Source organism: Tachysurus vachellii, chromosome 23 (genome assembly GCF_030014155.1).
Source record: "Tachysurus vachellii isolate PV-2020 chromosome 23, HZAU_Pvac_v1, whole genome shotgun sequence".
Lineage (NCBI taxonomy): Eukaryota > Metazoa > Chordata > Actinopteri > Siluriformes > Bagridae > Tachysurus > Tachysurus vachellii.
In genome coordinates this window covers 8,828,495-8,841,770 of record NC_083482.1, presented here as the reverse complement: position 1 = coordinate 8,841,770, position 13,276 = coordinate 8,828,495, and the positions used below count along the sequence as shown (strand labels likewise).

Here is a 13,276-nt window from a genome sequence, read left to right as displayed (position 1 = left end):
AAGGTTTCAGAACACGTCTGGGGATTTTGTCTGGATTTTTTTGTTATGGATTTTGATCATGTTTTGAGACCATGAGATTGCAAGCCTCACTCATAGAGCACATTTCTGTTGCTTTATAAAGAATGCTAGGATTAGGTGGTATGCTAATATCAAAACATACATAAAAATGGTTAAGTTCATGAACCAGGAAGTGGTCAGCACTCTCCACAGTCAGTGTCAGTTAGCAGATGCACAATGAACTGAATCTTGAACCTTAAAACTAGGTATTTGGTTTGTTAAAATGTGGAAATTAACATCATGGGAATGTTTATGAAGCTTATACAAAAATGTTTTTTTCAGGAAATTATCTTGAGAGCTTGAATATGATAAGTTCCAGAAATGTAACCTAAAGTCATTAGCTCAGTCAGCAGTTAAGGATGTGTGCTAATGCTTACTGAATAGAAAATGATTGTGTGAGGGTGAGTTGTCACTCTGGTGGAAGGTTACATGCTTGAATCGCAGAAAGACTCTTATTAACCTGCTCATCAGATCTCTGGGATTTAAATTACAGGCAACAAGTCAGCATGAGAGAACTGTTTGGGTTCTATGGATTTATTCAATTCCTCAGTTAGTAGGGCTGCCTGCGGCACACAGATAGAGGTTTTATTTTTTACATTCCTAAATTTATGGCATTTGGCTGTTTTCAAATCTTTTTTAGAAAATCATGAGTAAGAAATTTCATGGGGGTGGAATTTCATGGGTGGTAAAACATTTTATTTACATGATTTTGTTTTTAGCATTTGGTTATTTATTTTAAATAGAATTTAAATGTGATGTAGATAGATAGATAGATAGATAGATAGATAGATAGATAGATAGATGGATAGATAGATAGATAGATAGATAGATAGATAGATAGATAGATAGATAGATAGAAGAGGGTTTTACTGTTTACGTGTATTCTGAAATTTCATCAGTGCATCATTCAGAATATAGTAACGCATGTTAGTTGTTCATGTCAGCGACTGCTTATCATACAATTATACAGAATATCTATCTTAATTATAATTAAGTATTCATATAAAAATGCATATATGTATTTAAAATATAAAAAATATATCTATATTTTAATTTCAAATCAATAATAATTAAATAAATGATAATAAATATATATGTATGGTTTTTTTTACACTATAGCATTCCTAATTGTGCTATGGATTGAGTGTATTAATGTACTTGCTTTTGCTCTTCTGTTCAGTAAGTGAATCTTTTGTATCTTTGAGAGAAAGAGGTGGTTTTCTTAGAGTAAAGAAGGAGATTTGTCAGCAGTGGTTCCCCATGGTTGCAGGTAACATCTGATTAAATATGCTGAGCTTTGGGCAAATCTACTATAACTATTAAGTCATTTTCATGACAGAATCCAAAGCAATGAGAAAAAAAAATCACAAATAGCCAGAATACAGTTCAGCTTAGAAATGTCCTTATTTGATTTTACAAAATTATCCTTCAGTTATAGAACAGGATCTGAAACTTTGCAAATATCTCATGTCATTATAAGGCCTGTAACTTTAAATTTTCGAATTCATTTTTGTGCTGGTGAAATTTTGAAAACTGTGACCCAGTTGCATACCAAATGCATCATTTGATTCTATTGGGTGAAAAGAGATGAAAGAGCTCACTGGAGTGTTATCAGGAAACCTGACAGAGATACTGTTCTCTGAACCGGCACCAAAATCGACATGTTATTGACTGAGGTAGAATACGTTTCATTAACAAGAGGTGTAATTTGACAATGCATGACTGCTGATCGGTTGCACAGCCTTATTTTCACTCATGTGTATTTGCCAGTGAGGGGTTGTATTGATAAAGCAGTTAAGAGTCATTGTGTTCTCAACCTTTCTGGGTCTTTAAGAAGATTCTTTTAATGTTTTTGATAATTTATCTTTTGAAATTTAGCAGGCTAGAGGTCTGTTTCAGAGCTGTGATTACCTGTAGCTCCTACACACGAACAAATAATTATTATCTTAACCGCAGATTATTTTTAATGTATGATTAACTATACCACAATCTCTAAATTATAATATCGGATTATTTAAATGTCAGAAAGTGGCATGTGTAAAATGATTCACTATACAGTAAATAAAGTACAGGACAGACATTGGACAAATAAAAGTATCAATATGCTTGACCAGTTTATGCTTCAGATGCCAAGGGGTCAAATAACCAGGCTAATAAATGGCAGCTAACACTGTTTAACTTAAAATTACAAGCTATTTATAGTGTGAAGTCAGGAACAATAACTAGCTTAAATTTAATTTGAGTACAAGAACACCAGCTAATATTCATTTAACTTACAATCATGAAAAGGTACTTATCTTGTTAAACCATTAACACCAATTTGCATATATTTAACTTGAAAGCATGAGATTCTAGAGAGATGCTACTTAGCTTAACATAGATTTAACTTTAGAGCATGAGACAAGCTACTACGTACTTAGCTAGTTATGTCTGTTATCACCAACGAGCATACATTTAACTTAAAACACAGACAATCTAGAGAGACAACTTTAATATATATTAATATATATATAGTACTCACAAAAATGCCAAGCTACTTAGCTAGGTAAGTTAATTAACACCAACTAGCATGCACAGAGAAAATGTAGAGAAAATTTGTTAAATATTTTAAATTCCCAGGTCCAAAAAAAAACTTTGTTTCCTTTTGATGTTTCTAATATTGTGTTTTTATATAATATTGGGTTTTACATTAAGGCAATTGCACATTTGGTATGCTATTACATTATTCTTATTATTCTTATTATTATTATGATTACATGCTGGTTCATTATTTTGCTTGTGTTTAACTGCAAGGTTGCTGTTTTGTGCTAGCAGTAGTTACAGGTGTTCATGATACTGAAAGATAATTCTGTATGTCTAACTAATAAGGATACAGCATTTGCAATCATTGTCTAGAGTACATCTGTACATCTGTAGTGTGTAATTAAGCAGGCATCAGGATTTAGGTAATGATAATTACCATGTCTTAGAGTAACAGCATCATAATAAATATACTGTATATTTTTATCATGTATGAATACCACAATTATTATTATTCAGAAATACTGTATTGCTAGTTTTAGAAAGTTGGATAAAACGAAATATATCAAACTACAAGAACAGCTTGGGTATAACATTTTCTCCTTCTATGACCCTTATTGTTAGAGTGTAATGGTTGTGATTTGTTATATTGTCAAATATTTTGACCCAGCAAAATAAGTGTTCTTATGCTCCAGTTTAACAGTGTGCATGCTCTTTACACAGCACAAAGGAAAGGGAAAAAATCCTTGAGGATTTTTGAGAATGCATATGTATCAAATTCCAATATACAGACTCTAGTGCATTTTATGTAAACCTCCTAGACACAAGAAGCAGTGTACAATATCACCTTGTAAGTATTTAATAAATATTGCCATCATGGAGAAATTACTTCCTTTGTAATTTTTACCTGTGAGTCAGACATAATCACTATATTGTGCTCTCATTTGATCAGGATCAGTCAGATCTACAGGTACATGTCCTCTAAAACCTTGGTGCTTGTAAATTTTACCTATATTATAAGCATTATTCATCGAACACGTCAGGGCTCCATAATGTCCATTAGCTTCAAGGTGGATTTCCCTCGTCAGCATTACTGCGCTGCATTTAGTTCGTCGCTTGCATGCTGACACTCGTCTTTACAGGCTCCTGGGAGTTTTTTTTCAAGGTATAGATGGCTTTGCTTGCTATGAGCAGTTTTCATTTCACTGCAGAAACATACATAAACCTTTTTTCCACTGTCTAGTCAGTTCCTCTTTTTTTGCCCTGGATAGCCAACAGGCTATCTGGATTGGTGAGACATATCTAGGGAATCACTGCTGCATAATGGTGGTATTTATTGCATATACTGCACCATATGTCACTAGGTGACCTTGTTGAAAAATCTCAGTATGCCTGTACACATGGACAAGGGCCGTATCCGAATGTTTTACGGTATTCCAGGTTCACAGAACAACATTTACATAATATATATTTTGTATTATATGGTTTGCATCAGGGGGGCACGGTTAGCATGTTTGCCTCACACCTCCAGGGTTGGGGGTTCGATTCCCGCCTACTCCTTGTGTGTGTGGAGTTTGCATGTTCTCCCCATGCCTTGGGGGTTTCCTCCGGGTACTCCGGTTTCCTCCCCCGGTCCAAAGACATGCATGGTAGGTTGATTGGCATCTTTGGAATATTGTCCGTAGTGTGTGATTGCGTGAGTGAATGAGAGTGTGTGTGTGCCCTGTGATGGGTTGGCACTCCGTCCAGGGTGTATCCTGCCTTGATGCCCGATGACGCCTGGCACAGGCTCCCCGTGACCCGAGGTAGTTCAGATAAGTGGTAGAAAATGAGTGAGTGAGAGAGTGGTTTGCATCCAAAATCATTTTGGATGTAGAAAAGACTTAATGTTAAAACTATGATTTCAGAAATTCTGATGCTCCTGTTCATAAGTTGCTCAAAAGCTCCTGGTTACACAATTGCATTTTTTGAACATTTACTACACAATTATAGAGAGGAATTTATATTTTTTGCTATCCATTGAAACCCTGATTAAGACGGCTTCCCTTCTGAGTCTCTAAAGGTTCTTCCTTGAATCGTCTTGGGAGGTTTTTCCTCAACATTTGTGTCATTGTTATTCTGATTTGTTTATATTTCTGAAAAACTCCTTTACGGCAATGTCCATTGTCAAAAATGCTACATGGATAAATTGTATTAAATGGAATTGAAAATTTCCAGGTTAGAGGATGAATGTTAATGTTACAACCTTTCATCTGTCTGTCACAGACAAGATAAAATTCAACCTGAAGTTCATCCATTGTTTTATCTCTCTCGGGCAGCTCCACAGATTCGAACTGACATTTCTCCATCTGTCTCTTATATCCCCCATCGACGCTCACTATAACCTGCCTCCACACTGTGTTTAAAATGGGAGGCATTTTGGGAAAACAGAAGGCATTTATCCCTTTTCCATCTGGCAGCTGGCACGTACACAAGTGCCAGATGCAATGGGATGGGCACGTTGCTCCTTGCAAGATAATGTGTTAACCTTGTACTAAGATGTGCTAGCCTTTTGACTCAGTTTCCTGAGCTGATGCTTTTGTGGTTGATCTATTCAGACGTCTTCTACCGTCCTTTCTTCCACTCGTTTTCCCTTCTGTGGCATCCTTCTTTGCTCCTGGGTTTTTTCTTTCATTTTATTTCATATGACCTTTAGAGCGTTATCTGATGATATCTCCTCTTTACCTTCCTCTGTATTTTCATCCAAACCTGGGAGGTTTGTGTGATAATTCTTGACTTCAGCACATCTCGTGACTCATAACATACTCGTCTGTGTGTGTCCTCCTCTAAAAGCTTATCAGCTTTCAGGCATGTCACACAGAACTGCTGTGAGAAAGAACAGATTAGTCAACGTGGACTGACACCAGTTTGACCAATATTGGATAAGGAATCCATTTCACTAGCATGCTCTCTTACAGTATATTGTACTATGGCCATTATACATATAAAGAAACACTCTTGCTGCTGGTGGATCTTATAAAAAACTGTTCAAAATAAAGTACTTCTGCAGACTGTTCTTACTAATCACATGCTAACATTATGCTAATATGCTAAAGTTTGAATTCCCACAGACTTGTTCAAAATAAATTATTTTACTTGAGAACGGCTTGATGAGTAGTGCAAAAGTAGTGGTAATATTTTTTTCTTTTTTTTTGTGGGTCAGAAGGTTAAGTGGATTTCATGTTTAGTTATAAAGCAAAGATTTTTTAAAAAATTGATTATGGTAATTATGTTTATTTCAAAAGATATGGAGAGGCAAACAGAAGGCTTGGGTTCTGGCCAGAAAAAGCTGCCTCACTCCTCCTCAAGTCACCCAGAAGACTCCAGTGACAGCGCAGATGAGACAAAGCCTGTGAGTTATGCTCTTTTTATGCTGTTTTTCATGTTGATTGTTAATGCTTAGATTTGCTTGTTTAATACTCAAACTCAGGTTCCTTTTTTATTGTATCAGCTACTCGAAGTGCATCCTGAGTTTTCTTTTTCTTTTTTCATTTTGTACTCCAGCTCATTACATTGATTTTTCCATTTCTGTGTATTGGAGTCTTTTATCTAACTCATAAATAAGGACGTTCCAATCTTAAAGATGGTAAAAGAGCCAACAAATACCAAAAGAAATACACATGGAAGCTCCACATGGACACATGGAAACTCACAAACATCCTTATTAGCTTTAGGATTTATTTGAATATAGTGAATATAGTGTATATTTAAGTTGTATACACACCATTTTCCAGTGTTTTTGACTTCACTAGGGGTAAGATTTGTCTTAATAAATACACTCTTAAATGTAAAGGTTTTTACTTAAACAAACAAACAAACAAACAAACAAATAAAAATAAGGCCAATGCCTAATATACATAGGATAAAGAATCAGTACACAGTTATATTCAGGTGGTATACTGAATATAAAAAGACATAAGAATAAGTAATAGAATATGATAAATGTTGCAATTTGTTAAATGTTACTTATACAGTAGCAGTGAAACATGATGATTATGTTATATGTAGTAACGGTAGAGAATGTGAATATATTACAGAAAGGAAAGTGATGTACTATATGTAACATAGTATAGTTTAGTACAGTAGTATGGTATAGTATACCCAGTGTTTAGGTAACATTCTAGCTAGTTGTTCTTTGCTATACAGTACAATGCTAGCTTGCCAACAAATGTTAGCCGCTTAATAGAAATTTAGCTTTAGAGTTTTTATTCATTATTTACCTTGTGATGGTTCTTTTGATTCCTCTCAACTCAAATCCACGTCTCCATAATTCACTTCACTTCACTTCACTTCACTTCACTTCACAACAATTTACTTCATGGATCTAAGCATAGTAGATGGACTTTATAAATGAGTTTATAAATTGAGTTCAATCAGTCAGAAAGTGTCTGCTTTTAACACGGAATTGTTGGTTTTCTTTAAACTTTTCTTTCTGATGATATGTCTAGACAACTAGACCTCTTTTTCCATTCAAATACTTTTAAATATCATTCATTCATAGTAACTTCAGGTCTGTATAAAGCTTGTCTCATGTCTAGATAATGTCACTCTCCATGGGGGTCCAAGGATGTTTCAGACTTAATAGAAAAATAGCGCATTATCATTCAGGACAACAGTCATGTCACTCACTTACACGTTAATGGATCGAGCTTTGTGTGTCTTTGTATTCCAGACGCTCTTCACTCCAAGGTTTGTTTACTGCGATTGATTTGTCTGAGTCTTGTAATGCGCAGACTAAAGTAAAGTCTGTCTTAATAAGTCTGCTTGAGATGACGTGACTCGTTCGGAAAGAGAATTAAAATTACAATTGCATGTACTTTGGCACTAAATGGTCAGTTGGTTTTAGTTATAAATTATCAAACACATTTCAGCTCTATGTGGTTTAGGAAGAATAATACTCACATGACTCAGTGATAGTAAAGAAAAGATTTTAATCATAACAGGCTGTTTATGAAGCCGGGAAAAAATATTAGTCAGCCCTTTCCTTAACTCTACGTGGACACTGAGGCAGTAAATTGTGTTGCCTTTTTTCAGCACAGCGTGACAGCTGCGTCCATTCAAACACTCCCCACCAGCACTTATGCCATGATCCTAAATGATATTTCGCCTCGTAGCTCACAGTCTTTTCCTACATGCTTCACCAAGCAACAATACACCTTGTGCTAGGAGTTTGAATCAGCATCTGATAAAGGCAATGTTTTTTTTTTTTGCAACATACTGTATGATATAAGCAGATGATATATTCAGCTTAAAAACACATTGGATTGTTAAAATAATAGACTTTACCCTGGAAATATAAACCATTGTTCAAGTAGGTTTGTCAAGTAAGTGTAAGAAATATTATACAGATTATTTTGCAATTTTTTTATTCAGCTAAAACATTTTTAATATAATAAAAGACCTTAAATTTTGTGATGGTCAAATAAAAATATTTATTCTGGTACTGAGAGAAATCTTGATCTGATCTTCTTCGTTTAAGCAAAAGTTTATTTGTCTTCTTTTTTATTGTATGGCGTGGAATACTCACTCACTCACTCACTCATTTTCTACCGCTTATCCGAACTACCTCACGGGGGCGTCACGGGGGCGTCACGGGGGCGTCATCGGGCATCAAGGCAGGATGCACCCTGGACGGAGTGCCAACCCATCGCAGGGCACACACACATACTCATTCACTCACGCAATCACACACTATGGACAATTTTCCAGAGAGATGCCAATCAACCTACCATGCATGTCTTTGGACTGGGGGAGGAAACCAGAGTACCCGGAGGAAACCCCCGAGGCACGGGGAGAACATGCAAACTCCACACACACAAGGTGGAGGCGGGAATCGAACCCCGACCCTGGAGGTGTGAGGCGAACGTGCTAACCACTAAGCCACCGTGCCCCCGTGTTAATCTTATAATGAATAAAATAGTAGTTATAATAGTAGTTATAATATACAACTCACGGGATATAATGATATTAATGTCATCCAAAAATGAATGAAAATGGATTCATTAAGGTGTGTTTTGTCTTTACAAAATAAATTAGGGCGACGACATGTTTTTACATCTTCTTTCCAATCACCTAAAATAAATCTGCAACACAAATGTCAAGAGTTTATAAAGCCATGGATCAATGGTTCAGTGTTGAAAACATGTCAGCGTAATGGGAATTCCATCTTGCTTCCAGTCTCCATTGCTGCAAACCATCCTGCTGAATGATGATAGATGATACGTATGGCTTTGCTAGCCATGGTGTTGACTAATCACCGTCACAGTCTAGCACTGTGGGTAGTCTGCTGTGTCCCAGGAGAAAGGACACGTGCCGTGAAAGGGAAGAGGTTTCAAGATGGCAAAGATTTGGTGTGGATCCTAGTGGCTCTTCTTCCAGAGTGTGTGATATATGAGCTGCCAGATTAGACTCAGAATAAACCTAACCAATATGGGTATGAACACACTACGGACAATATTCCAGAGATGCCAATCAACCTACCATGCATGTCTTTGGACCGGGGGAGGAAACTGGAGTACCTGGAGGAAACCCCCGAGGCACGGGGAGAACATGCAAACTCCACACACACAAGGCAGAGGCGGAAATCGAACCCCCAACATGTGGAATACTATCATAGAAATATAAAAAGAAATAAATTACTTTGTAAGTGAAGCAGCAATTAAATGCTAGAGCAGTTTGGGAGGTGAGTATTCTTCCCACCTCCCAAAGGTTTTCCACACTGCACTTAACCCCGGGTTATTGTCATTCTAAACCCTGTTTTTAACCACGGACATTGGAACGTCTTGCAGTTGTAATTTAGATGCTGGGTAGCACCAAATATTGCATGGTGCACTCACATTAACCTCATATTACGGTGCGTAATGTGTACATTAGGAAATTATGCAGTGTCAGAATGTTACAGCTAAATGCTTAGCAACAGCCACCCAATCAGAATACCTGCCTCATATCATATCATATGAGGATATGTGCCTCATATCACACGCTTTATACAGTTACAGATAGCCGGTGTTGGGTAAATAGAAATTGCAGCGTTTGAGGGAAAAATAAAAAAATATCTCAAATGTGGATGGAAAGAATGTCAATTGGAGCAAAGAGGATTTATATGGTGACTTTTTGTCAGGGAGACAAACCATTATTTCAAGTCAAGTACTATGTGTTTATCCAATAATATTGTGTGTTTATCCAAAATGAGCAGTGTGAAACATGAAACAAGGTGACCCAGAATTCTGTTACCAGAAGTTTACAATGACTCAGGATTAACTATTTCAAGAGTGAAAAGCTCTCCATTGTTCCTGAGATTGATGATGACCAAGATGAAGATGATGAAAGTGATGACGTTGATATTAAATGTTCTATATAGTAAATCATATTGGCATGTGCAACTTAATGAGTGTAGTAATAAGAAATATTCTTCTTCTTTAAATGAACAGAAGCAATAAAAAGCCCATTTTGCAGCAGATGCAGTGTATCTAGTGTCACACAGTGCAGCACAAGCACAGTAGCAGCACCACATCTATTGTGCTCCCTTGTTCCTGTGGCCCAGATGGATGCACTGTGTTGTGTGAAGCATGTAGCATGAGGCACACAAAGCTTTTTTTTTCAGTTGAATTCTATTTCTTCCATGATGTCTAACCAGAAACACTACAAAACATAATAATAATGAGATATCTCCAGTGCATGCACAAGAAATATGGCAGAGGTATTACTGTATAGCCTGTAAGCATCATCAGTTAAAAATGGCCAAGCTTTGGAGTAAAAAAATCTAACTGAATTAATCAATCTTATGTGATCATATACTTTATATGTTGTATTTTATATACAGATATTTGCACATTATATTTACTGACCCAGTGCAATGAAGTACAAAAGTGGAATGCTACAAACCTTGTGAAAATGCAGTGTAAAATAAAAAGCATCACAGTGCAGATGCAGCGTGCCATGTTGGTTTTGGTGTAAAATGGGCTCAGGAACACTGATATAACTTCAATGACACAATGACAATGAGAAAGCTGTTAGAATTATGTGCTTGTGCCGCCATCTTACCACATATACAGTATAAGATGTTGTTTTTGTAAAATGGTGCTTTTTAGGTGAAAATTTACTCTAGCTAATCATAGACAGACAGACAGATAGACAGACAGATACAGACAGATAGACAGACAGATACAGACAGATAGACAGACAGACATAGACAGACAGACAAAGGCAGACATAGACAGACTTAGACAGAAACAGAGAGACAAACAGAGACATTCTTGACCACAAGGAAAAGGAACTTTAATAGAGATAATTAAGGCTAATTAAGCATTGTGTCTGATATATAATCGTCTACACTCCTATCTAACACATTCATAACAGTTTTTATGCAGGTATGACTACCTATCATTATCTCTGTAGTTATATAACATATTTTATAAATCTTTGTGTTAAGTCAAAAACACTGCATTTTCACATTATGCAAGAAAACTAAGAGACGGTGTATATGAGCTGGTTCATTATGCACAAATACAGCCGGGGCGCTTCATAATCTAAAGTTGAATACAGCCGAAAATTATATCGAAGACCATACAGATAATGCTTTAAGATGAAATAAGCGCTAAACAAAAAAACATGAACATTGAGAAATGTGTAATAACAAAAACAAACAAGAACAAAGGACAGGTATATACTGTATAGATCATGAGAAAGCAAAACTTATACGCAATTGATCTTAAATGATTACATTGTGTGATACATAATGTTTTATTACATAATCATGGACAAATAATAAATAAATAAAGAATAAATCTCACGTTTTAATGCTGTTATATTTCGCATTAACATTATCAGTAATTTTCAAATCATTCATTCATTCATGCATTCATTTTCTACCGCTTATCCAAACTACCTCGGGTCACGGGGAGCCTGTGCCTAATGTATCTCAGGCGTCATCGCGCATCAAGGCAGGATACACCCTGGACGGAGTGCCAACCCATCGCAGGACACACACACTCATTCACTCACACAATCACACACTACGGACAATTTTTCCAGAGATGCCAATCAACCTACCATGCATGTCTTTGGACCGGGGGAGGAAACCGGAGTACCCGGAGGAAACCCCCGAGGCACGGGGCGAACATGCAAACTCCACACACACAAGGCGGAGGCGGGAATCGAACCCCCAACCCTGGAGGTGTGAGGCGAACGTGCTAACCACTAAGCCACCGTACCCCCCATTTTCAAATCATTAAATTTAATTTATTTTTACAGGAATATTTGTTTGTCCCTGCCTACATTTCTTTACCTACCTGAGCTCCATGTAAAATCCACCATCATTCATTCCAATTTTCCATTTTGTTTTACCAAAAATCTCAGCACAATCTTTCAATTCTTGATGTAAACAGTTAATCCACTTTTTTAACTCACTTTGTGGCTGAATCTCCAACTGTGTTCTATTGACCCACTGCATCCAGTCCACTACAGTCTACAGAAGCTTTATGTTATTCTTCATGCCCTTTTTAACTGTAGCAAATAGAAATCCATTTGGGATTCTGTTTGAAGACAATTGAAGGCAGATTTTTATGTGGATCCTTGTTACACAGCAAATTTCTGTAGGTTTAAATGTATGTGCTGTTACTGATTTAATCATTTTAAGTAATCACTGTAGTATAAAATATATTTTAACTGAGTCACAGTAAAACTCCATGCAAATGTGAGTCTTTATTAACCCAGAGGTCAATTTAAAACTATTTAATCCCCACGACTGGCATGACTTTCAATGCTTTTATGAAGTCAGAGATGCAGATGAGGGAAAATGTGATATTAGTAATGATCTAAATGGAGTTTCTGATTCTTTAGTAGGCAAATGTGGAACGTAGCCCTGCATGAGATCCACTGACTCTGAGTGAACAAGACATATGTCTCCAACTAGCACTTTCCTTTAAAAAAAAAGAAAAAGCAGATTGCAAGGTTGCGAGGTGTAAGAGCAGTCTAATAAGAGCAGCATGAAGTATGAAGGGTTGAGTAAGAGAGAGTGAGTGAGTAAGAGTGAAAGAGAGAGAGAGACAGGGAGAGAGCAAGACACGGAGAGAGAGAGAGAGAGAGAGAGAGTGTGTGTGTGTGTGAGAGAGAGAGAGAGAGAGAGTGTGTGTGTGTGTGTGTGAGAGAGAGAGAGAGAGAGAGTAGGTGGGGGTCTTCTGTGGCCTGTTTTCTGCTTGCAGTTGATAATATACTGCACTCTGATGAAGAATGGGCATAGGCACGTTGTTCCCATCGAGTCCCATTGATTTTCTCCTGTTCCTATGATTGATTTTCTTCCTGACCATTAATCCCATTCTCACAACACCTCCCTCTCATTGGCTACACCACCATCTTGCTCAGGTTGCTTCTTTACTCTTGATAAAAAATAAAAAACCTCTGAAAATAGGTATTGAACAGAATTCGGTGTATTTACCATGCCCATCGTCATTTAGTAAATTTGTTCTTATACACATTTCTTGGGCACTTTTTTTTGGCGACAAAACACTTTCAATGCACAGTCTAGTTCACCTGAGTAAAAGTCTAAATTGATTTCTGCGATCCTGTGAGAGTCTGTATATTGGTCTTTATAATGCCTGTCTTGTTGTGCTCAGCATGAAGCCATTGGTCATACCATGGCTTACAATTTAATGCAACAATG

At 36.8% G+C, this 13,276-nt stretch overlaps 1 protein-coding gene across 1 annotated transcript in view; it reads left to right on the top strand.

The window, feature by feature from the left end:
• b4galnt4b (beta-1,4-N-acetyl-galactosaminyl transferase 4b) overlaps positions 1-13,276 on the top strand; it is a 96,786-nt gene that overhangs the window by 27,501 nt on the left and 56,009 nt on the right. The window contains exon 4 of the mRNA XM_060859294.1: positions 5,862-5,968. Within this exon, the coding sequence (XP_060715277.1) occupies positions 5,862-5,968 (107 nt within the window). The remainder of the gene's footprint in view (positions 1-5,861; positions 5,969-13,276) is intronic.